The 23,954-nt window shown below is 59.8% G+C and overlaps 1 protein-coding gene across 1 annotated transcript in view; it reads left to right on the top strand.

The window, feature by feature from the left end:
* Positions 1-23,954, top strand: part of NKD1 (NKD inhibitor of Wnt signaling pathway 1) — a 60,849-nt gene that overhangs the window by 21,129 nt on the left and 15,766 nt on the right. The window contains exon 4 of the mRNA XM_090260653.1: positions 19,957-20,023. Coding sequence (XP_090116779.1) covers positions 19,957-20,023 — 67 coding nt within the window. The remainder of the gene's footprint in view (positions 1-19,956; positions 20,024-23,954) is intronic.

Genomic DNA, 23,954 nt, shown 5'->3' on the forward strand with positions numbered 1-23,954 from the left:
TTCTTTGGCACACAGTGAGCAAATGGCTCCCTTTCCCTTTTCTTCTGAGCCCTGTAAAAATAAAAAGTTAAAAAGACCCTCAAGTTTGAACAGTAAAACCAAATACATGAAACCAAGCTGTTTCCATGAGGGGGCCACGGACTGAACACCCAAGTTTGAAACTTCCTCTCGTCGGAATTTATGGAAGGCTTGGAAACTTTCCCCTTTCCCTTTAAACATCGGAGTTGGCTCGGGGCACTCTTCACAGGCGCAGGCCCGGGGCGCGCACAGCTTGATTTAATACAGCTTGGACACAATAGGGGCTTCTGAGCCCCTCTCTCCAGAGAGACATGGAAAGTCGTTTCATGACACCACTAAGTAGGGTTTTTTTTTTCCTTTAGCCAAGAAGTATATTCTGAGATTTATTAGCTTCTCTACTGCCCTCCCCCCGGTAACCCAGATTTCCACTGGAAGTAAAGGAAGCTTGCTCAGAACAAGCTCTTTAACGAGGGGCTAGAAGGTACGGAAACCGGGCCTGGCGGGGTGTGGGCCCCAGAAGCTCGGCGGTGCCGGGAGGCCGGGGTCACCGTCTTTGCTTCACAGACCAGAACCTCGGGGTCTGGGCCTTGGGAGCCACAGCAGAAGGGTAATTGTATTGTGGGGGGACGGGGCTGATGGGGGTGAGGATGTTGGGGAGGAAAGTGGGCTTTCCTGCAGAGGGAATGTGGGAGAGGGCCTTTGAAAAGCCAGCGATGTTTTGACAGTATCCTCCAGAAGCAGCTTGGATTCCTTATCTGTCTCTGCCTTTGTGTGTGTGGGGGGGGTGCTCCTTACCAGGGATGTGGGGTGCAGTTTGGCCTTTGGGGAGCTAGGGGCCCCCGTGTGGGGACAGGCATTATGTCCTTCCTTGGTTTTCCCTCTGGATGTAGCAGAGGTGCAGCTGGTGGCCTGCACGCTTGTTTGTGGCTCTTCCCGCATTAAAAAATTATTTTTAATTCATTGGTCGCCAGCACTGAAAAACTGGACATTTTACATAAAAATCCAGATAGGAGAGGATGGAAGATCTGAGCACACCAGGTCTCCATTTGGGCACGGCCACCCCTGGGTGCACCCTGTACAGAACAGGGCTTGTCGCCAGGAGCAGGGGACGTTGGCTGTCACAGCCTGGGGGGCGGGCGATGCTGCCGATGTCTGCTAGGCAGAGGCCTGGGGCGCTGCTGAACACCCTGTGGTGCGTGGGCTCTCCCCTTCCCCCCGCTGCACCCATAGTGCCAGGGCTGAGAAACCCTGCCGTGGGGAGCCTGTGAGTTCTTTTTGGCTTCCACGTACACTCCTGGCTTCCGGAAGATTCTGAGTTCCTGAGATGGCTTGCTAGCTCCTTGACTTACTCCTGCTTTGTGTTCAAAGTTGATCCCCATTGGCCCCCAGCCCTTCCAGGAGCTCATTGGGTGGGTGGGCAGAACCTTCTCGGTGTTACAACTTATTCTTCATCGAGGTAGTAGGCATAACTGAGCACCCAGGGGTCTTCAAGTTGCCCTCTCTTTGGAGGCTTCCTGGTGGGCTGCATGTAGGAGGCGGTGGCTGATCTGACACAGCAAGATGTGTTCTTTCTGCGTTGCTGTTGCCTTGAGCTGCCCCTTGGTGAGGATTTGTTTTCTAGACCCATCGCAGTTTTCTTTCTTCCTTCTCCTGATTTGGATTGGGCAACGCTAGTTGTTACAGCAAATAAACCTTGATACTGCCGTGGCTTAACACACTAGAACTTCACGTGTCACTCACGTGCCAGTCTGCAGGAGGGATCTTGGCTGGAAGGTGACCGTTGCCCGCGCAGTGGTTTAGTGGCCCAGGCTCCTTCCATCTTTTGGCTCATTTGTCTGCCAGGGCTTCTGAATCCCCTGGTTCCAGATGGTGGAGGGGGCGTGAGAGCACGGAAAAGCCCTGCCTGCTGCCTGTGGTCCCCGGGTGCGAAGGGGGACGTGGCGCTGTGGTGCGAGGGGCGCTGGGAGACGCAGCCGCCTGCCCGTGGCAGCCCACACTGCCCGGCTCCCCTTGCAGGGGCTGTTGGCACCTGGGCCTCCTCTCCTGCCGACTCCCTCTCCTGGCTGTATCCAGCTCCATGTTCCAGAAGCTTCTGCCTGTTTTCCCACTTGAGTAGTGCCGTCCCTGGCTGGGGGACTCACCCCGGGTTCCAGGTTCCTCCCACTGCTGTGGCTGTCGGTCCCGCTCTGAGAGGCGCGTGAGACCAGCATCCCCTTTCTCGGGGCTCTGAGAAGCCCCGGAGGCCTCGTGCGGGCCCTGGTCCTCCCGGGCGGCTGGAGCTGGCCCGGCTGCAGCACCGGGCCGTGTCTGGGGCTGTGTCCCGGTCCCTTGCTCTCGTGACGCCCCCTCTTGTCCGGGGCTGCACTTGTCTCTGGGGTGCAGGCGTTGCTGTGTCCCTCCGCGGACGTCACTTTACACCCATGAGCCGCGACTGTCCATATTAACAGAGACGAAAGAGGACCCAGGCCATGTGTCACGTGGGCTGGGTGTGCGGAGGCTCCCCTGGGCCCCGCTGTGGGCATGGGCCCCTGCAGCCCAGCCTCTGTGCACAGGCGTTCTGCCTGTCCTGTCCCGGGGACTGCGCCTTCCTTTGTAGGTCTTTCCACATGGGCTTTGTTTCTAATTTTGGTTTGAGAATGGAGACCCTTTCTGGAAGGTGCCTTAGTGCTATGACACCATGATGGGTCCCCCTGCCGGCCTGGCCACTCGGGGTCCCCTCTGTGTGCTGGGCGAATAGCTCACCCCTTCCCACACATGCCGGGGCCCAGTGCTCAGGGCAGGACCTTCCCAGGGGCCACAACTGCATCTTTCGGAAGGAGAGCCGGTGCGTGTGCCAGGTGAACACATGGGACAGCGCCCGAGACAGTGCCAGCCCCAGAGCCGCCAGCTCCGGCTCCCAAGGGCGCCCTGGCCAGATGAGCCTGGGAAATAGGAGAATGAGCAGTTCACTCTCTCCCTTTGGGCAGAAGATGCAAGTGGGTGGTCCAAATCTAGCCCTCAGGAATGCTTTCTTTGACCTACGCATTTAAAAAGAAAATTAAACCAACATTTAAAAATGGGGGATGTTCACTAGGAAGTCCCTCTTTCGGGCTTCTTTTTGGATATCGGCAAGCTGGTAAGGGCGTCCCCGCCTGGCAGTGCGCGTCTGGAGTGGTGTGGCTGGGCCTTCGGACAGGGCGTGGACCCCCAGCCCCCCGCAGCCCCGTGGTGCCCGCCAGTCCTGTTTCTCTCTTCATAGCCTTTCATCATTGTTATTGTGTCTGTTTTCCTGTAGAGATAGGATTTTTTAAAATAAATATTTGTATTTCTGTCAGAGAAAATAATTCTCTCCAAGATTGGGGTGAGGGTAGGGGTGGGGAGGTCAGCCAAGATGGTTCTTTGTCTCAAGAAAAATGAGAGCGCACAGTTCTTCATGGAAAGGAGAGTTTCCGTAGGCTTCCGCCGCAGCGCCTGGCCCGCTGCGCCTGTCGGGCTGTAGCCGGTGACCTCTGCCCCACGCTGACCTATTGCTTCGCACAGGGCACTGTTTCCCAAGTGTGGTGTCTCTCCTGGAATTCTGGGGTGGGGGGGAGGTCCTCCACTCACACAAGTTTGGAAAACAGCAGATGCAACTCCCAAGTAAACAAGCTGCTTTACTGCAGGACTTGTCAGAGCCTTGATTGTGCTAAGGTGCACCGTGAGTCTCAAATAGAGGCTGGCAGTGTAACGCAGTGTTCCGTCCACTTGGTGACCAGTTGCCTAGGCCCGTCCGGCCAGGGAGCCCCGGGGGCTAGAGCTGGAGGGTTTTGTGCCGGTGCTGTCTCGGGCGCTGCCTCCTGCGGTCACTTAGCCTGTGTAGCACATTTATGCGTGGACCTGCTCTCACGCCAGGGGCCACTCAAAGATGCAGACCTGGCCTTTGCAAAGGTCTTGTCTTCTGCCGACTCCCCACTGCGATTCCGAGTCCTTCTTGCTGTGAGGGGCCCCCGCCACTTGCTCAGAAGCAACGGGGTGGAGAGAGCTGGCCGGACAGCCAGTGCCCACTCTCTGTGGTTGGTTTGTGGCTCTGGGTACTTTGTGGGCTTCCACAGAGCGGGTGATTTGTTTTTCTGATCCAGGATGGTGTCGGGCTGTTGTGCAACACCCCTCAGTGGCTGGAGCAGTGGGACCCGGGGAGGGCGGGGCCACTGGAGCTCAGGGAGTCTCCCCGAGCTGCGTGTGCTGTAAGGTACATTGCCTGCCCAGCAACGCGTTTGTATCTCTGTCCGGCCGGTGTAAGGCAGCTTCTGGACCCGATGCCAGCCTTGATCTGCGGAGCTCGCCAGGATGTTTCTGGGAAGGCCAGAGTGCATGGCCCGCCCAAGGATGTCTCAGCTAATTAGTCCATGAGAGCTGCTGGGCCGCAGATCATGAGTTTGGAGCTGTCCGCTAATTAGACCTCGAATGCGACTTTAGTTATCTGATTGAGGGCCCTCCCAGGGCTGCTGTCTCTCCAGCATCCCCTGGGCCTCTCTCCGGAAGGAGATGCTTTTTTGTCCTGGGAGAGACCTGCTCCCTCCCAGAGCCCTGCGGGAGGCTCGATCTTCCAGGCGGCCATTGCCAGGCTGAGGTCTCTGCAGAGCACACGGTAGCCTCACGCCTTCCAGACGTCCTGTGTGTGTGTGCATCCCGGGGGTCAGTGCCATCCCCTGGGCAGCTCACACGTTCCACCTGGATGGGGCCTCAGCAGGGATTCTGGGGTCCCGCCCTGCTGCCTTTGCCTTGGTGTTCACCCCAGAACTGTCTGGATCTGGTGGGAATGCACATTTGTGTAGCCAATGTGCCTGCCATGGGCCCTTCGCAGGCCTGCAGCGCGTGGAGGCAGAAGGTGCACTTCTGCTGCCCCTCCGGCTGTGTGCGGCCATGTGGGTGCTGGGCTGGGTGGGCTGCATGTAGGAGGTGAGAGGTTGTGGCGAATCTGCATGTTCTTTGTCACCTCCCACTGAGAGGTGCGGTTTATCCCCCTACCTGAAGTCTGGGCAGGTCCAGGAGCTACTTTACCCAGTAGAAGGCTCTGGAAGGAAGCCCTGAGAAGGCCTGGCAGCTTCTGCTTCCGGGCTTTTGAGAGCCCCGAGTGGTCATGTGAGCAGTGCAGTGACCTGGCGGGAGGAACCACGAGGAGAGGTCACAGGGACCGACTGAGGCTCCAAGAACGGAGCGGGAGGAAGGCCCAGTTAGCCCAGGGTCTCAGCCGAGCCCGGCCTTCCAGCTATGCCTGCCAAGCGCCCAGACACAGAGTGAGCCGTTTCGGGGGCTCCAGCCCAGCCTCCCTCTGCCGGCCGCCACACAGAGACGCAGGTTCCCCCAGCAGAGGTGACCGGCTAAGCTCGTCCACCCACAGCATCCTGAGAGGGGATGAAGGGTAGGGCACAGGGCGGTAATAAAGCCGCTGAGTTTGGGGGCTGCTGGTTACACAAAAAGAGAGCACCGAACGGAGGTGTAGGTTAACGTCGGCCTGCAGGCTATGTCAGCATCACCCCATGCGTGGAGGAGAGAGCAGGGCAGAGCGAGGAGTGGTTTTGTTTAAGGGACAGTACACAGGTGTGACAGAGGCTGGCGTCATGACCCTAGATGTGCCCGATCCCTTCTTCACAGGGTCATCAGAGGTCTAGGGTTCAGAGCCCAATCTAAATGCACAAGTTGATTGACAGCCTCTTCATGGAAAGCAAACCGTTGATTTAAATGAGCTTCCCATTCCAGGTAGTATCACCGTGCACCTGTTCCTCTCGGGAGGCTTTTCCTGTGTCAGAAGAGAAGGCAGTGAGGGAGGGTATATGTGCGCGTATATGCATATTTACTTGTATACAACTATATTTTTATATAGGTATGTGTATCTGGTTACGTGTTGCTGTGGAACAAGCCACTCCAAGGCTTGGTGGCTTCAGACAGCCCGTCGTGAGTTATTTGTCACATGTCTGCAGGCAGGTTGAGGATTTTTATTGATCTGGGCCGACCTGGGTTAGGTTTGCTCCCGCTTCTGTGGACAGTCAGCGGGTTAACTGGCTGCTGCCTGGTCTAGAAAAGAATTGGCTGGGACACGTTGAGTCCTTCATGAGCATGTCACCTCCCTCCAGCAGGCCAACCTAGGCATTTCCCATCAGCGACAGAGAGGAAGGGGGGCACCCAAGTGGCTTGTCAAGTCCCCGCTTGTATCATGTTTTGTTCTGGTCCCATTGGCTGGGGCACGTCACATGGCTGAGCCCAGTGTCAGTGTGGGAGGGCACCCCCTCGGGGTGGGGACAGATCGGGGCCCTTAATGCCACCGGCCTGCCACCGTGTACCGAGGGGTCTTTCCACTTGCCCACAGGCCCTGGACTTGCCACTTCCCGAAGGTGGGACATGCGTCCTTATTCAGCCTGCCTGTTTTCTCATCTATAAAATGGGCACACTACTAGAAGGCATGTTGCCAGGGACTGAAAAGAAGACACGTGCAAAGCGGCTGGGCCAGTGCCTGGCACAGTGACAGCCCTTGGCCAGTGTGAGCAATGATCGTGATCAGCCTGCTTACCAGTGACCTGAAGTCACAGGCACGTGGTCATTGGTGGCTACTGGGGCGGTGGACCGCTCTTCTTTGGCCTCCATGGATAAGCAAGGGGTCTGTTCCATCTGCAGAGGCCCCATGAGATGGTCTCTCCCGGACTCAGGGCAGCAGGGCCTCCTGGGACCCCAGCCCCATCCTGCAGCCCCACCGTCCCCGAGGGCTCTGGGCTGTCGTCTGTAGGTGGGAATAAGACCAGACACCCAGACCGAGGGTCCCAGACTGAGGGTCCCAGACGGCGGCTTGGTGTCCACAGGCTGGCTGCACAGAGCCGCCTGGAGAAGGGGGCCGGCCGTGGGGCGCTGCGGTGGCATTTGCCCCGCTCCCCTGCTGGGTCACGCAGGCCGCTGCACACGGGAGGTGCTGCTTTGGAGAACAGAGAGGGTTCGTTTTTGTTCCTTTTCCCTCCAAGCTTGGCCTTTCAAGGGATATTGTTCCAGGCTGGGGAAACCTGTCATTAGAATCAGATTTGGACCATGTGGTGCCTGCCACCATTCAGGCACTGAGGGGCCGACAGAGGTGGCCATAGCCCCTCGCTGGCATTTGTACCAAATATGTGGCTGAGACTGGGGCTAGGACATAGGCATTCTCAGGGGCCCCTGCTCAGGCGCTGGCAGGGCCTTGGGGGGAGCACTGGAGTGGGCGCCCCAGCAGCTGGGCTCTGTCAGCCTTGGGGAGATGTGGTCCCTGCCGGCCAAGGAATTCTGGGCCCGAGTCGGGGGAGATGAAGCTGCTTTGGCCGCGCATCCCGGGCCCTGGAAGGATGTGAGCGCCCTGGGCAGCAGGCCCGGCCGGGGCCATGGGGCCGGAATGCCGGGAACTGTGAGCTGGCCTGACTTCTGAGGCCTGGGGAGCTGGCTCTCAGTGGGCCGCGCTGCCTCCCGCCTCCCGCCGCCAGGCTTCTGCCCCGAAGGGCCTCCCTCCTCCCGCGCTGCCCCCGCCTCCCGCCCCCCTCTCTGGGCCCCAGCACCCCCGGGGCCGCACAGTGCGCCTGCCTAACTTCTTCCTCTTCTGTCCAATTAGAATCTGTACTAGCAGTAAAAATAGTGGCCAGAGCGACCGTGGCAACAGCTACCGTCTATCAAGACGCCCCCATGTGGCACAGACGTGCCAGGCCCATGGAGCCCAGCGTTTCCTGGCATCTTCGGCTGTTCCGTGAGCATGCCCAGGCACTCAGCCTCCCTTGGTGTCTCGAGGATGCTTTTGTCCACTGTGTGTGTGTCTATCAGACATGGTGCCCACTAGGTGCCAGGCTCTGGGGGGCTGTGAGTAGCTTCACGCTCCAGACAAGCACCCGGGGGTGGGCCGTTCACATGCGGGGCTGCGATTTCTGCTCCTGCGGTCAGGCGCCGCAACGTCTCCGGCCTCATGCAGGCCTGGCATGTGCCCCATGGCAGAAGCAGAAACACCCACGTGCATCCACCCCTTCTGCCTGGCAACCAAGAAATGCTAAGGACATTCACAAATGGTCATCCCTTTGCGGGGGAGGAGGGGCGGGCCATCCTTCTTTTCGGTTCCAAGCACATCTTTATACTGACCTTTATTTTTATTTATTGCACACACATTTCTATGGAGCTTCTGACAGGCCCGGCGCCGTTCTAAGTGCTTTGCAAATATCACCTAGTTTAATTGTCACTGCTGCTCCCGGAGGTAGAGGGAAGTCTAACACCTTGCCCAGTGTCACAGCTGGCAGGTGACAGCCGAGACGCAAAGCCCAGGCAGCCTGGGGAAGAACCTGGGGCATGTGCCGGCTCCTTGTGGCCCCACTGTGAGCTCCAGGCTGTTAGCACTCCACCCGCTGCAAAATTAACCGGATAGTTATTATTTTTTGAGGCGCGCATTGCGAGGTCCTTGGTGGGCGTGTCACGTAGGGATGTGCTTGTCCATTGTTCCACGCAGGGGCAGGTTTGCTGTTTCTGAGTCTGAGCTGCCCGTCTCTCTGTGGTCCCTGCGCCGCCCACGTCAGGACATTGGGGCCAGAGACCAAAGTGCTGGGCTGAACCAGGGTGCGGAACGGGGAGACATTCAGATCCACAAGTCACCTTGTTGCTCCCCCCAGCACTAGAGCTCCTGAGGCAGGCAGTCCTGAGGGACTGGCCCGTGGCTCTGAGTGGGCAGTGGCCCTCCGGGGTGGCCTGAGACAGAAGTGGGACGGAGGTCGGGGCCTGACTGAACTGGCCCCATCATGAGCCCATGGGGCTGTTGTAGCAGGAAAGCCTTTGGAGACACCTTCTTGCCCTGCCTCCCCCCCCTTTTCCAAGTAGGGAAACTGAGGCCCAATGTGAGGCTCCCCATAACCCCATGAGTCCCCTGAGCAGGGCTGGGAAGGTCGGGCAAGATGCCAGAGGGGTTTGAGTTGGTCGGCAGTAGGGAGCCCCAGAGGGCTGCGGAGCAGGGAGGGGGCCTTGTGAAACTCAGGAAGTTGTGCTGCCACCTTGTTTGGGGCGTGAGCTGCGGGGCTGGTGTGGCAAAGTGTCCTTCAGGTAGCCAACCTCAGGTGGGGAGCCAGACCGCACCAAGAAACCAGGCGGGGAGAGGCTGCCCCCTCTGCTCACACGTGGACACCCTGGGCTGTGTGTGGGACGTCGCTGCCCGGGCTCAGGTTGGAGAGACCCCGCGCACCTGTCCGATTTGCATTCTGGGCAGCGGCTCGGCTGACACTGAGGACAGAGCTGGCCGAGGCTGTCGGAGATGCTGGCCTGGGTTTTGGGCGGGAGCCAGGGCTGGATTCTGGAATAGACAACCGGCCCAGGTCCAGTCCACGTTGGCCCCAGATCAGTGAAAGCCATTACCAGGCCACCGCCTGGGAGCTGCTGAGCTGGGCGAGGCCTCCTGGGGCTGCTGTCCCCAGAGTCACTACCAGCTCTAAGAACATTCTTAGCATATCCTGGCCTGCCAGGGGCGGTGTTACCTCTGCCCAGGCCCCCTACTCCATGGTCCATGCGCCCTGCTCCACAGCTCACCCGGGATGTTTTTATCGACACAGCGAAATTGCAGGACCTGCCGAGAGGAGGGAAAGGAGGGACACATGCTTACTTTTCTGGCCACTGCCTGGGTTCCAGACCCTGGGCCAGTGCTGTCGGGCCTTCAGGGATGAGGAAGAAGTGTACGGTCCCTGTCCTCTTATTTTTTCCAGCCACGACGGGAAGACTGGGGCTCTGTAGTAACCATAATACAGAGCGCGGAGGCCCACAGTGGGCATTGCAGGCGGCCAGCAAACCACACTGAGCCTGGGGCCCCTGATGGCTTCTCCGGCTGAGGCCCCAAGTAGGAATTAGGACGTCAGGGAGCATCCTGGGCAGGGGCAGGGTTGGCGGGAGGGCAGGGAAGCAGGATGGAAGGTGTTGTTTGTGGCGGCAGGTGGAGTTGCCTGGGTTGTGGGGAGGGGTCCTGCTAGTCCATTTACCCATGACAGTTCCAGCCACTCCTGTGGCCCTGCCTGGCGGTTAATATGTCCCCTTTTACTCTCAGAAGTGTCCCAGTTTGGGCACCCCAGACACGGGTGCGAGCATCTTTGTTTTATGCCCAAGGATGTGAGGCTCCCAGAGCTGTGTAAGACCCTGGAATGAGGATGGGGCAGAGCTGGGGTGGGAACGGAGCCTGTCTGACCTGAAAGCGTGGACTTTCCCGTGCCCCATGCTCCATTCCACAGTAAAGTTTGAAGGTAGAGGCAGATGCCACCTACATGTTCTCTGAGCACAGACTTGGTGCCCAGCGTCATGCCAGGGGTGGGTAGGGCGAGGGGAGGCTGGATTGAGCAGGACTCATGCTGTGGTTCATAACAGAAAACAGGCTCAGACTGGTTAAACAAAGGGGGCAATTCAGTGGTTCATTTAATTGAAAAGCCCGAGAGCTTCAGGTGCAGTTTGATCCAGGCGCTTCGGCAATGTTGTCAGGGCGTGTTTTCTGTCGCTTCCCCTCCTGGATCTGTTTTCCTCTGTCTTGGCTTCTTTCTTAGACAGAATCTCCCTGTAAAGAGATAAAATGTTCTCCTTGGTGTCAGATTCCCACCTTCCCATCTCGTTAATGTCAGAATACGAGAACAGACATCCAGAGCTGCCTCTCTGTGGCCTGGCGTGGGTCCTGTGCGCTGACGTGTGGCCAGGGATGTGCAGAGTTCTCATGGGTCAGGCCTGGGATGTGCATCCACCCTTGCAGTCTAAGGGAGACGTCAGCCCTGGCCACACCTCGTGGAGGGGCAGCGCTTCCAGGTGAACTACAGCACACCAATTAAGTCTGAATTTCTGGTAAATATCAAATTTTTATAGAAATATGTCCCAAATACTGCATGGGACATATTTATATTAAGTAAGGATGGAATCTGAAATTCAAATGGGACTGAGCATCCTGTGTGTTTATTGGTGAGCTTATGGAGAGGTGCCTGCCAAGGTCGGTCAAAGTGTTTCCAGGAGCAGGAGGGATGGGAGCTGGGGACGGGGGCGGGGGTGTGTGTTTGTCCAAATCACAGGTGCGCACTGCAGAGGTCACAAGAGGGACCAGGAGCTTCTCTTTAGCCCAAGTCCTCCTGAAGTTACAGCCTGTGAAATCAGCCTTAGGACTATGGGTATTCGTGAGAGCGTCCCTGGGTGGGGGTGAGGTGCTTAGAAAGGGCTTCCTGTACTTGACTTAGGCCCCAGAGACAGGGAGGGGCGTCCCTGAGATGGGGGTGGGGTGAGTGGTGAGTGGGAGAAAATGCCCAGCTCCGCTGGCCTGCCAGGCAGGGCAAGGGATTGTAGCTCCAGGCAGTCTTCCTTCAGCCTGACCGTGCAGGGGGTCTGGGGTAGGATTTGTGCCTCAGAGTGGGTCCTGCCCCCCACCCCCCCCACCCAAGGGCTTTCATTGTCCTGCTCCGGGTGGTCACTGGAGTCCCTCAGGGCCACCTGGGGATGGTGGGGTGGGTTTCCAAAGCAAATCATCTTTACAATCCAGAGCAGCCCCTTTGAGAAGAACCCAGAGCCTTCCCCAGAGAGCGCGGACCACAGAGCGCTGCTGGGGGGCCGCTGCCGAGGGCCTGGGCTGGTGCGCTCCCACGGGCGCTCCCTGGCTCCCGTGGGGTTGAGCAGCCCCCATGCCTGTTTCTGGCCCCCGTGGGGACTGATCTTTTGCAGCCTGGTTCGGATGTTCTGATTCTGAATGTGGCCCTGCCACTCTTGGGCTCTGGGACCCTGGCCACGTCCTGTCCCTTTGTGAGGTCTTGGTTTCCTCGCCTGTACTCCAAGAGGTCCTTAACCCAGAGTTCACACAAAGCATCAATGTGCAGTTTTATTGGCATGACTTTTTTTTTCTGGGAGGGGATCCTCAGAGGGGTTTGGACCTCCCGCAGGTCCAAACCTCTGAGCGAGGGCTCTGGTCTGGCCCCGATGCCCTGGTACACACCGGGTGTCACATCCCAAGAGCCCTGGCCTTGCTCCCGGGAGGCCTGGGTTCCCCCCAGCTGCACCGCATTCTGGAGACTCAGTCTCCTCATCGGTGCAAGGTGGGGCTTGCTCCCTTGTTCACCTTTCTGGGCTGTTGGGTGAGTCAGAGGACCCGGGAGGTCAGGACAGGACGCAGATGGGACGGACGGAGTCCTGCCGTGATGCCTGCTTGCCACCGGGCCCAGGAGCCTCCTCAAACCGCGGCCACGTGACGACTACCAGACCCCATGGCAACAGCTGAATTCGGTGCGCGGCATGGGGGTGGGGGCAGAGCGCTGCCGTCCACCCTGCCCCAGTGACAGCCTGTTCGAATGCCCAGCTGGCCTCCTGCCATTCCTGGGATCAAAGCCTTGTCTGCATTACATGACCACAACACAGGGTCCTGCCAGCCCCCGGCTTCCCACGTGTGCACAGCCAAGAGCGGAGCGAGGCTGGCAGTTCTGGCCGTGGTCTCCTCGTGGCCTGTGTGCACGCGTGGCTGTGGGGCGAGCGGTGGGGCCTGGGGGGCGGAGAAGCCATTGCTTTCACCCTCCTTCCCAGCTGGAATCAGAAAATCGCCCACTTCCCTGGAAAGCTGCAAACCTTACCCCTGAGACCCTTCCAGCCAACCCCCCGCCAACCTCCGTGTGCGTGTCCTCTCTGAAAGTGGCGCCTGCTGGGGTGTGGGGACGAGAGCATCTCATTCCAGCTCATTAGGTAGGAGAAGCAGGAAGCCAAGCCCTCATTCTGGAGCCTGAGAAAATGTCACGCTTCCCAGGGTGTCAGCCGCACGGAGCCCCAGTGGGGCTGGCCTGTGCCCCGGGCAGGGGTGCACACCCTTTCCCCACAGTGAGGTGGCCCGTGCTCTGCGTGGGGACCCTGTTCTCTGGTTGACAGATGACAGCGCTGTCTGTCATAAGCAGCCTGGCTCATAGCCACCCTGCTCAGCAGGGCACACGCGCTGGACCAGGAGCTGCCGGCAGAGGCTGGCCCGGCCGCTGCATGATCAGAGGCACGTGACAGCCCCCCGTGGCCGCTCCTGTTATCAGCGCTCACTGAGCGGCGCTGTGGGTCCACGGCGTGCAGGGTCAGGGGCTGGTGGGGACAGGCCGTGGCAGGCAGTGGCCCACCGGGCCAGTGGCCAGGCAGGAGGGCGGCTGAGGTCACGCCATGCTGCAGGTGCCCTGGAGGCCTCCCGGGGAGGTTGAGGCATTGCCGGGCCCGCCTGTGACTAGGGGTATGGCATCCCTGCACGCAGTGGGATAATAGGGCGGGGGGGGGGGTCCAGGGAGGGGAAATAGCAGCTCCATTGGTGACATGCTGGCCGCCACGCGGGGTGCAGGCCGCCTCATCTCAGCTCCTTCCCTGCACACAGGCCCCCCCACCCCCACCCCCCGGTGCTGTTCCCGTGTCCGGTGAGGAGACGGAGCCTAAACAGGTGGAGTCGTTCGTGTGAGGTCACACGGTAGAAAGCGGAGGACTTGGCGTCAGACCCTCCAGAGAGTCACCTGCCTCAGTTTCCTTATGGGAAAGCACCAGCTCGTAGGGCTGTCGGAGAGCTGAGTGGAGCACTTGGCGCAGGCCAGGCGCTCACTCACGCAGCGCTGGTTACTACTGCCACTGGGTCCTTTACATTTGTGACCTCAGCCATGCCCGTCGGACCCCGGGTTCCCTGCAGACATGCCTTTGAACATGAGCAGGGAAATCAGTGACGCCCGCAGGAGATGGCAGAGCCCCGGGGCCGCCCAGCCTGCGCACAGCCCCCGCGCGATGTGCGCCCAGGGAGGTTGCAGTGTCCCCAGGAGCTGGCCGAGGGCTCTGCCCCAGCTCGCTCACTTGAGAAGAGGTGACTATTCTTTCAGGAAGCAGCCCCTCGAGGCCTCGGCTGGCATTTGGGAGGAGTGGGTCTGTTTCCCTGCCCTCCCCGGGGAGGAGGGGAGCCGCTCCTGGCCTGTCCCTGGAGCCAGGGCCCACGCGTCCTCCCCAGTGCCCCGCCAGCCTCCCCTGCCCGTCCTCGGTGACTGCCTGCGCAACACGGGCTTGCACGTGGCACGGGTCGGGGTCAGCTGTGGAACTCCTGCACTCTGGCTGCCGTGCTGGTGGGTAGAGTGGGTTCTAGCAGCCGGAGAGAGCCCGGGGGGGGGGGGCACACGTGACAGAGGTGCACAGGCTAGAGGCTGGGGACGGGGACACTGAGGACCACTCTCGTGACTCCTGGGTGCAGCCCTAGAGCAGGGCCGGGCGGGTGCCTGGAGCCTCAGGAGGTCTGCACTGGAGGGGACCGTGGGCGTTGCTGTGCCCCTGCCCCGTTCTAGAGGTGAGGAACCCAGGGTGGAGGGGCACTCACCCAGTGGTGCTGCTTCCTCTCCTTAAGTGACCTTGGACCAGTCACGTAATCCCCTGGCTGAGCCTTGGGTCCCCCTTTTGTAAAGTGAGTTATTGTGTGGGGCTTTGTAAGTTAGGTTTGAATAACCCAAGAGTCATATGAATATGCTCATCTTAAAAATTACAACGTTTGTGCCTGGCTGGGTGGCTCGGTGGGTTGGGGTGTCATCCCGTTCACCAAAAGGCTGCAGGTTTGATCCTTGGCCAGGGTGTGTGCAGGAGGCACCTGGTTGATGTTTCTCTCGCACCTCGATGTCTCCCCACCCCCACCCCCACCCCCAGCCCCCCTTTCCTCTTGCTCTAAAATCAGTAAACGTCCTCAGGTGAGGATTAAAAAGTTAGAACAGTTCTGATAAAGCCGAAGTTCCTGACCCCCATTCCCGTCCATCTGTCTCCTCCACCGCTCCCTGGGGGTGACCCCGGCTAGTGTGTGCCTGTGAGTGCTCTCACGGTTCGTGGGCGTGTGACATTCCCGCACGTGTGCACGCAGCGTCAGGCCCCGCCTCCCACGTGGCGTGCGCTCTGCGGGCCGGTGTTTACAGAGCTGCCTGGCTCTTCTGAACCACTGCGTGGTGTCCCGCCGTGTGGACAGGGCAGTTTCCTCTGACGAGCGTCCGGCCTGTTTCTGACTCCCGGTTTGTAGGGACAGCGTAGCCCTCGATACCTCTGACCTTGAACGCGCCTCCCTGGTGCTCACGTGTGAGTGTGGGCCCCGGGTGGACACTGAGGCCTTGCACCGCTGGGCGTCTGCAGGGATAAAATGCAGGAATATTCCCAGCACGGGGCGGAGTAAGGCCCTGCAGGGGGAGGACAGAAGGTCATGCTTGGTGTCCCCACCTTTGCATCTGACACCCCCCTTGGTATTTTGTCTCTTTGACACTAAATCCCCCTTTTACAGAAGAAGAAAATGGGGGCCAGTGGGGTTCCATGAGGCAGCCACTGTCCCTTGGGTCCAGTGGGTTCTGGGAATGGTGGGTCCCTGCCCCCCGCAGCAGAGAGTTGCTCCCAGTTGGGCGTGCCCACCGGGGCGCAGGCTTCCCCAGGACGTGGGCCGGGCTGACGTGCGCAGTGTGCTGGGAAGAGAGAGCTCTCCAGGACGTTCTGGTGCAGCTCCAGGGCAGCCTGCTCGGATGGAAGGGCTCCAGGGTGGCCGGGTCCTGCCTCCCGGCCTTCGTGTCCCCGCCTGGCCGGTCCCAGCCCCGCGCACTCCTGGGACCTCTGAGCTGTACGTGTTCTGTGCGTACCAGGAGTTGCCTTTGAAATCGTGGCACCACCATCTGTTAGCTCTTGGAGCCCAGAAAGACTGACAAAGAGCTGCTGGGGCCGGCGGCGGGGAAGATGTGAAGCTCAGGAGTATGAAGTCGCAAAGACAAAGAGGAAAAACCCCAACTGAACTCCAGCCCGCTCCCCAAGGCCCTGCTTTGATGTGGTTTCCCGTCCCCGAGACCTTATAAGGCTCGGTGCCTGCGATTCTGGGCTCGGGGCTGCGCTGGCTGCACACTCGGCGCCCAGAGGAGCCGGCCTCTGCCTGGGGCCCCGTGTTGGGCGGAGGAGGGCAGTGCGGGGATTCAGGAAGGAGGCCACCAAGCCCAACCCAGGCAGGGCACAGCCTGGCCTCAGGCTGGGTGAGGCAAGCCATCTGGGGATCCAGGAGGCCTTGGATGAGAACTTGGAGCAGAGGCCGAGGCCCACTGTCCTGGACACCAGAGGATAGGGGACCTGGGACCTGGGGGGAGCGCAGATGCGCCCAGTGATGGCGTCTTACAGGGCAATGGTGAAGGGTGTGCGCTCTGGGCCAGGCGGCCTGCCTTTAGCTCCGGCTCTGACACTAGCCGCGTGACCTTGGGCAAGTCATTCACCTCGGTGCCTTAGTTTCCTCATCTGTAAAGTGGGGATAGTAATGGTACTGCCTCACAGGGTTCTCATGAAGACTAAACGCAAAGCACTAAAAATTGCGTGCCAGCCTGGGAGCATGTTTCCGGGTGTCTGTGGGATGCCTTGGGCCTGCTGCGCCTTTCAGTGTCTCCCAGCAATGCTCTGGTGGCCGTCTGACAAAAAGAGTGAAGTAGTCAGCCCTGGCTGGTGTGGCTCAGTGGGCTGAGTGCTGCCTGAGAACTGAAAGGTCGCTGGTTTGATTCCCAGTCAGGGCACAGGCCTGGGCTGTGGGCCAGGTCCCCAGCTGGGGGCGTTCAAGAGGCAGCTGAGCAGTGTAGCTCTCTCACATCGATGTTTCTCCCCCTCTCTGCCTCCCTCCCTTCTCCTCTCTCTAAAAATAAATAAATAAAATTTAAAAGGGGGGGAGAACAGAGAGTAGACGTAATCAGCAATAACCACCGATCTCTTGGGCCCAGTGCTCAGCACTGGACGTTCAGGGGCTCACTGAGTCCTCGCGGGCACCTGAGACATTCTCAGGGCTGCCCGTCCTGGGCGCACGCTGGAGGTCAGTTCCTTCGCCCGGATAACCCAGTTTGTGCAGGCAGAGCTGGGATTAGAACTGTGGTCTCAGCAACTCCAGTTCCGTGCCCCGCCCCCTCTGCAGCCCCTGCGCGGGGTCCCCCTGTGGGGCTCCGTGCTGCAGGCCAGTCCTGGGGATCTGACCCGGGACCTTGCCTGCAGGGCCCCCGCCCAGGGCTCTGCCACGTCCCACACCTAGTGGGGAAGGGCTGTGGGGACCCTCGGAGACCCTCTGGACAGACACGACAACTTGGCCACTGACCCAGAAGAGCTGCCGGCCCAGCTGGTTTTCTTGCACTTTTTAAGGTGTGATCCTTTGTCCCTGGCCAGTGCCAGGGCCCTCGGCCACCTGTGCCCCCACGCCCACAGAGTCCCTGGTTTCACCGTACGAGCCCAGGCGGGGCACTGAAGGAGCCGGCGCGGCTCGGGGCTGTGCCCCTCATGGGCGGGGGAGCCAGAGCCGGCCACCCGGCCTCCTGGAGCACCCCCCGCACACACACAGGGCTGGAGAGAAGCGCTTCCGCTGGGGGCTCTGGTGAGGGGTCCCTGAGCGTGTGGGGAGCCATGTGAGTGACTGTCCTGAGCTTTATTTTCCTGTCTCCCATGGCCCTTGAGCATTGGGGGCACTGATTTTGTGGGAACAAACCTAATGATAAGTATACACGTCCCTTTACAATTTGTAAATCACTTTTATGAGCAGTTATTCCTTGAGAGATGGAGAGAGCAGGGCCGCTGGGACAATGAAAGGATTTGATATGTGTAAGGTGCCTGACAGGGTGCCTGGCACCTAAGAAACACACAGGGAGTACCAGCTGTTGTGCTGCTATTGTGGTGGTTTGTCACCGTGCCCGTTTGGTAGATAAGCAGACTGAGGCTCCGAGAAGGCAGCGGTCGGCCCCAGTCCGGGCGAGGGAGGCGACGCAGGCAGGACGTGAGCCTGGGTCTGGCTCAAGATCCACGTCGCCTCTGGCCTCGCGAGGCAAAGCTTGAGGACCACAGACCCCGCACAGCACGGGCCCTGGGCCGCCAGCTTGTGGGTGAAACAAACGTCTGCTGTCCTGGTGTATCTGCCGTGTTCGGAGACCGCGGGCTGAGGAGCCTTCGAAGGGTGATGGGGGCAGTGCTTCTCAGGCAGCATGGAAGCCGCCATCGGAGGGACACCTGGCGGTGCGTGAGTTGCCCTGCGAGGCATCCCGGTGGGGTCCCAGACGGCTGCGTTGTCCGCGGGTGGAAAGACACGCAGGCTCCAAGGCCGGTGTCTCGGAGGCCCCGCCAGCCTTGCAGGGAGCGGTCGGCGTGGCGGCCAAGGTCTGCACGAGCCCCGCCCACTCTCCAGAAGACCTCAGCACGTAGTGGCCTGCGGTCCCCTTGAAGACGCCACCTGCTCCTGGGAGAAAGTACCGCCTGCCAGCCTTTTGGCGGAGGTGGCCTCCGTCTCCCTCTGCCCTGAATGATCGGCTTTCAATGGCTCCTGGGGCATCCCCGCCACCTAATGATGCCACCTGACTGCGTCCCTTTCCTGTCTTGTCAACTGCAGCTCTGTTGCCACACACAACCAGCCGACGAGTCCGGGAAATGTTCGGTGATGATAATAATGGGCAGAGGAGAGGAGAGAGGCCGCCCTGACTCAGGGACCGAGTAGCCTGGTATTGAAGTCACTGGGGCACCAGGAGTCGGAATGCCCACCTGTGACCCACCTTTAAGAAAGAGTATGCGATGCCCCAGAGCGACTTGAAGGAAGAAAGAGAGCAGAGAAGACCACCCCTGGCCCATAACATGTTTAGCTGTTTGTCTTGAAAACAAAACAAAGCAGGAGAGTTGTCCCCAGCGGTGTTCTGTGGGTGAGATTGATTATACAAAGCATTTTTAAATTTCTAATTTAATTCGTGTGTTCATCAAGGTGAGCACTGGTTTTCTTTTTCAGCATCTAAGGTGCAGGATTGTTGTCCCCCTGACTTTTCAAGGAGGATGCTTTTTCTTTCCCTTTTCGCTTTTTTGTTTTCTTTTTTTGAAAAGGGAAGTTGGTGACAGCCAATGAGTTTGGGCTTTTTTAAAAATCATTTTTCATCCGTGGTTGGGAAAGCGCTGCCACAGTGAAATTATGGGCATCAGGAGGCATAAAAACGTAATTCCCCCCGAAACTCATCACTCCCCGCAAAGAGGAGCGTTTCTCAAAGTGGGTTCCTTGGAAGCCAAATCCCACGTCATGCTTTTGAGACGTAAAACTCCGTGGTCAAACGAGGTTCAAGGCCTGAAGCGTTAGCTACCACATTGTTTGGGTGTTCAGGGTCTGCTGCCTCTGTACACCCTGCAGTAAGGGACCTTGTTTAACTTGGTTTAAAATAATCTTTTTTGATCACAGAACGCTTCCTGGCAGAAAACCAATAAATACAGAAGACGGTTTGACAACCAGTCTTAGTCTCTTGTCTGGAGACATCCCGCTGGGCGGCGGTCAGACAGATGGGACCCTGGTGGGCATCCCGGAACTTTCCCAGCCTGCGGACGGACCAGGCTCCGCTGGCCTGCTGGACGTGGCAGCCTGGGCAGGCAGGGGTGGGGTGGCGTGCGGGGGTGGGGAGAGCCGGACACCGGGAGCTCACGCGACGGGGCCGGGCAGGGCGTGGGCAGGCATCGGGGTAGCTTCCGGAAGGTGTGGGTGTTGGGGAGACGTGGGAGGCATGATTGAAGCCAGAGCACGGAGACGGAGGAGCCGACCCCGGAGCCCCCCGGCCTCTCTTTATTGAATCACCCAGGCGGACGGCGAATCTGGGACCCTCTGATGGGGGAAGGGTGCAGATCTCTTCTGGAGGCCCCTGAGCAGGCACGTGGGCCCGCTCAGAGGGACAGACGAGGGACGCTTTCTGATCTTCTTCTGGGTGGAGGGCAGGACTCTTTCCGACGGGTGGGCGTGGTGCTGTGTGGCGTTCCATGGAGGGCTGCCGGCCAAGAAAGGGACAGTGACGTTTGGAGGGTGATAGGCGCCACCTCATTGGGCCTCAGTTCCCATCAGAACAGCCACAGCAGGGGCCCTGCTGCCTTGTGACCAGCCAGGCACATGTTCATGACACCACCTTTCCTGACCCAGTGCCAGGCACCTACCTGACCCCGATATGCCCTTCATGTCCCTGTCTCGTCTTCTTCCTCCAGGAGCTCGTGGGCGAGGTTTTCAGAGAGACACTCAGTGAGGAGGAAGAGGAAGACTTTCGCCTGGAAGGTACTGGAACCCATTACTTCCTTTGCAGAGGGCAGTGAGGTGGGCAAGGGGCCATCTGGTCTACCGTATGCCCTGCGTCTCCGGAAAACCTGCAGACCGTGCCGAGGACAGGACTCTGGGTAGGGCTGGGGGGTGGAGGGGCGGCTGAGGAGCACGAGGGAGGTGTGACTCCCATAGTCCAGGCCCAGAGTGGAGCCAGGCCACCTGGGCTCACTGAGGGACCTTGGACAGGGTGTTTGTCCTCAGCTTCTCTGCTGGGAGGTGATCATGGCGGCCCCCCGTGGGCCCCTCACGCAGGGTCAGGCGTGTAGCAAGCAGCCCCTAAGGTCGCTGTTGCGTTTCCCAGCTCTCCGTTCGTTCACTCCCCTGGAGCGCGCGTGAGTGTGTGCACACAGACACCCACCAGCCTCACCTCCCGCCTCTTAGCTCAAGCGCCGTGTCGAAGGAAGAATTGGGGCCCCGGAGGACAGGGCTGGCGGCCATGGGCATGCTCGCTTGTCTCTGGACCAGCCGCCGGGCCCGCCTGACTCCGCCTCTGTAGAAAGGGGACGAGGGCCTTCGCCCGCGTGGCTCCCTGAGCTGGCGCCAGGCGTGGACAGCACCTGCCGGCGTGTGCTAAACAGGGCGGCATCTGCGTTTTCTGCTCAGCCTCAGAGGAGAGGCTCCCTGAACTGGGGCCTTCTCATGGCCCTGGGGCCATCTATGCTGGGGAGGGACAGGCAGCTGGCAGGAGGGCTGGGGGGCCCACGCGTCTCTGGGGAGAATCTAGGCCTTGGGGGTCCTGTGGAGCCTTGACAGGAGAGCAGACAGCCCCAGCAGGTTCTCGAGGGCCACCTAGGCCGCCTGAGGGCTGGGACCACACCGGCCTGGACAGCTGTTACAAAGGTAGGACCTCGGGCCCCCAGAGTCCTGTCTGCCCTTTCCTCGGTTCCCCGGTGACGTGTGTGCGCACTGTCCTCTGACAAGCACTGGCTCAGGAGAGTCACTCAGTTGCAGAGGGGAAGGCTGGGGACCCAGGCATCCGTCAAGATTGGCTCCCATAGGAGCAGGTGCTCAATGTCCATAGGTGGACAGCTTCGTCCCGGCTGCGGGGCATTTGCCTGTGCGCCTGGAGGCTGCACCCAGGCGCTCCCCCCGCCCCGGCGGTCACCCTTGTCTCCATGCACGGATGCTGGGACTTGGTGCCTAGAGAAGACCTGGGGAGTCAGGTAGAGGTCTGCAGGGTGTAGACCCTGGGCACTGAGGTGACCCAGACACTGATTCCCTGGAATCCAACACTTACCCCATTTATCCATTCACTTGCTCTTGCCCGGGGTGACTTCCCAGGAAGTCCATTCTCTCGTGCACCCATTTCTCCGTCTGTTCCATCTGTCCAGCCGTCCACCTGTCCGCTCATCTGTCTGTCCATTGTCGTCCCATCCCCTCCTAACCCACACTGACCTGTGACCCAGCCAGCAGCCAGCCGGCCGTCATCTATCACCCACCGGTCACAGCCCGTCCTCTGCCCATCCAGCGCCCATCTAACCACCCATCACCCACCGCTCACCCCTGACTCCAGTTTTCACCCACCCACCTCTCCACCTCTCTCTCTCGCTCTCCATCCTTTATTGAGTCCTGGGCTGGTGTCCAAAATGAGGCCCTTCTCTGCCCACTGAGGCTCAGTCTGAAATCACAGAGCTGGTCTCAGAGGGGCTGTCTTTCTCCGCTACACACAGACAGGAAATGGCCTGCCCCCTCCGAAAGGGAGGGTCACGTTGTCCCACGTCTGCGTTTAGGGAGTGAGCCCTGACGTGGTGAAGCAGGAGGGACACCGGCCTGGGAGCCCATCGACCTGACCCCCTAACAGTTCCGGGCACCCCCTCCCTGCTGCAGTGATGGGTGGGGACGTGGAGCGGGACTCAGTGAGGCTCAGAGGGTGTGGACACCTTTCGGGGACGATGAACTGTGGTGGGGTCGGTGCTTACAAATATGGGTTGATGAACGAGGGGTAAATGCGAGGTGCCAGAGGGTCCTGTCTCCTGTCTGGGACAGGGAGTGAGCTTGGTGGCATCGGGCTGGCTCCTGCTCCCACCCCACTTTCAGCTGCATGTCAGACTTCCGGGCAATCTGGGCACCTTGCCAGTCACGGATGGCATCCAGGCCCGTTGGGGCCACCACTGATGAGGGAGGGGGTTGGGAGCCCCTAGCTTGCCTCAGTCTCCCCACTGGGGGTTGGATTAGGTTGTGGTGGTCAGGTCGTTCCATCCCTTTCTTCAAACAGAAGCTTCCCAGAAGCACAAAGTGTAAAGCAATCAGCGCAGGTTGCAGAAAGGTGCAGTCTGTGGCAGACAGCGTGTTATCTCTTGTGTGAAAAAAGGCCCCAGGCAGGACTCTGCGTTTCCTCTGTGTGTGTGTGTGAGAGAGTACATACCACACGTGTGTATTAGTGCGGAGCTAGAGGCCTGAATTGGGAAGAATGGACCAAGTGGACTGCAGTGCTAACTGCAATGAAGGTTTTCACTTTTACAAGAATGGAATCATGGACTCCTTGTGAAAGGAAAGACTCACGACAGAATTAAACAGTGAAAGCAGAAAGTAAATGAAGCAGGAAGAGAGCTCCTCTGGCTTGGGCCTGGCCGCCCTGCCCAGGAAGGGGCTGGTCCCAGCGACCTGCAGGGCGCGCTCACTGCCCCCTCCAGGTGGGCAACGGGGCTGTGACCGCCGGCCCCGCACGGCTGGGCTGGTGAGTGCAGGTGCTATGAGTCCTGGCCTCCAAGAAGCACCCACCTGGCCTGGAGAGTATGGGGGCGGGGGGCCGGGTGGGGGTCCTGTGGACTTCCCTCTGTGCTGGCCAGCGAGAGCAAGCCGGATCCTGAATCTCTTCTTTGTCTTCCTTTTGGCCAAGTTCATTGCCTCTTGGCAGGAGGGAGGGCTGTTTAAGGGAGGAAAAAAGGCCATCTGAGGCGCGAAGATAAAAAGAAGGCTTTTAGCCCTCCCAGGAGAGGACGGCTTTAGCTCCCGCGTTGTTCTGTAAAGCCGGCCCTAATCCAGCGTCTTAACTGGCCAGCTGGGAGCGTGCGGGATGGGAGATTAAGGCTGGGCTCCGTGCAGGCCAGAGGCTGCTGGGCTCCTTTTGAACTGGGGAGAGAACAAAGTAAACATCAAAAGTCCCAAGCCCAGAGCTGGCTGGGTGTGGCGGGGGCAGCACTGGTGGCTTGAGTGGGGAGAAGGGAAGCGGACCTCTCCCTCCACTGACCCAGCCAGGGATGTGAGGACAGGGGACGGTCAGCCCCACGCTTCGCTCCAGCGGGGCGGACTGTGGCCTGTGACCCGAGGTAACAGTTGGTGCCAGGCCTGTGTGGCAGAGCCATGCCACCCTGAGCAGCCTCCCGGAAGTGCTGGGTCTGGGGGTCTCCTGGCCCAGCTCAGGGTATAGCTTCTATCCCATTCTTGTCAGAGGGAAAGACCCATAAATGGGGCCCCCTTCTCCCTCCCACCGAGTGCTGCCCCGACCCTGCCCCGCGCTTGGCTGACTCCTGCCTCTTACCTCCCAGCCTCTGCCCACTGCCCCTGCTCCCACGCCAGCGTCCCCACCCCAGTGTCCCCACCCCAGTGTCCCCACCTCCAGCGTCCCCATAGCTCCGGTCTTCTGACCTCTCTGCTTGGGGGTGAACACAGGCAGAGTGCAGCCCACATGGCATTTTCTGTAGAAAGCTGACATCACAGAACCCAAAGGAGCCCTCAGAGCCACCGATGGTAGGTGACCCCTTTCTCTGGGGGCCCTGCTGCTTCCTCCCACCCCCACCTCCCGGCCTGGGCTGTGCCTGGCAGAGCCTGTGGCATCTTTGCTCCCCTGGCCACAGGGGTGGCTGTGCCCAGTGCAACTGGTCCTGTCCAGCAGGGCAGCGGTGCTGGGACTGAGACCTGGGGGCCTGTCCCAATGGACACAGCC

The sequence above is a fragment of the Furipterus horrens genome, unplaced genomic scaffold (assembly GCF_987537825.1).
Source record: "Furipterus horrens unplaced genomic scaffold, mFurHor1.1.pri manual_scaffold_13, whole genome shotgun sequence".
NCBI classification, from domain to species: domain Eukaryota; kingdom Metazoa; phylum Chordata; class Mammalia; order Chiroptera; family Furipteridae; genus Furipterus; species Furipterus horrens.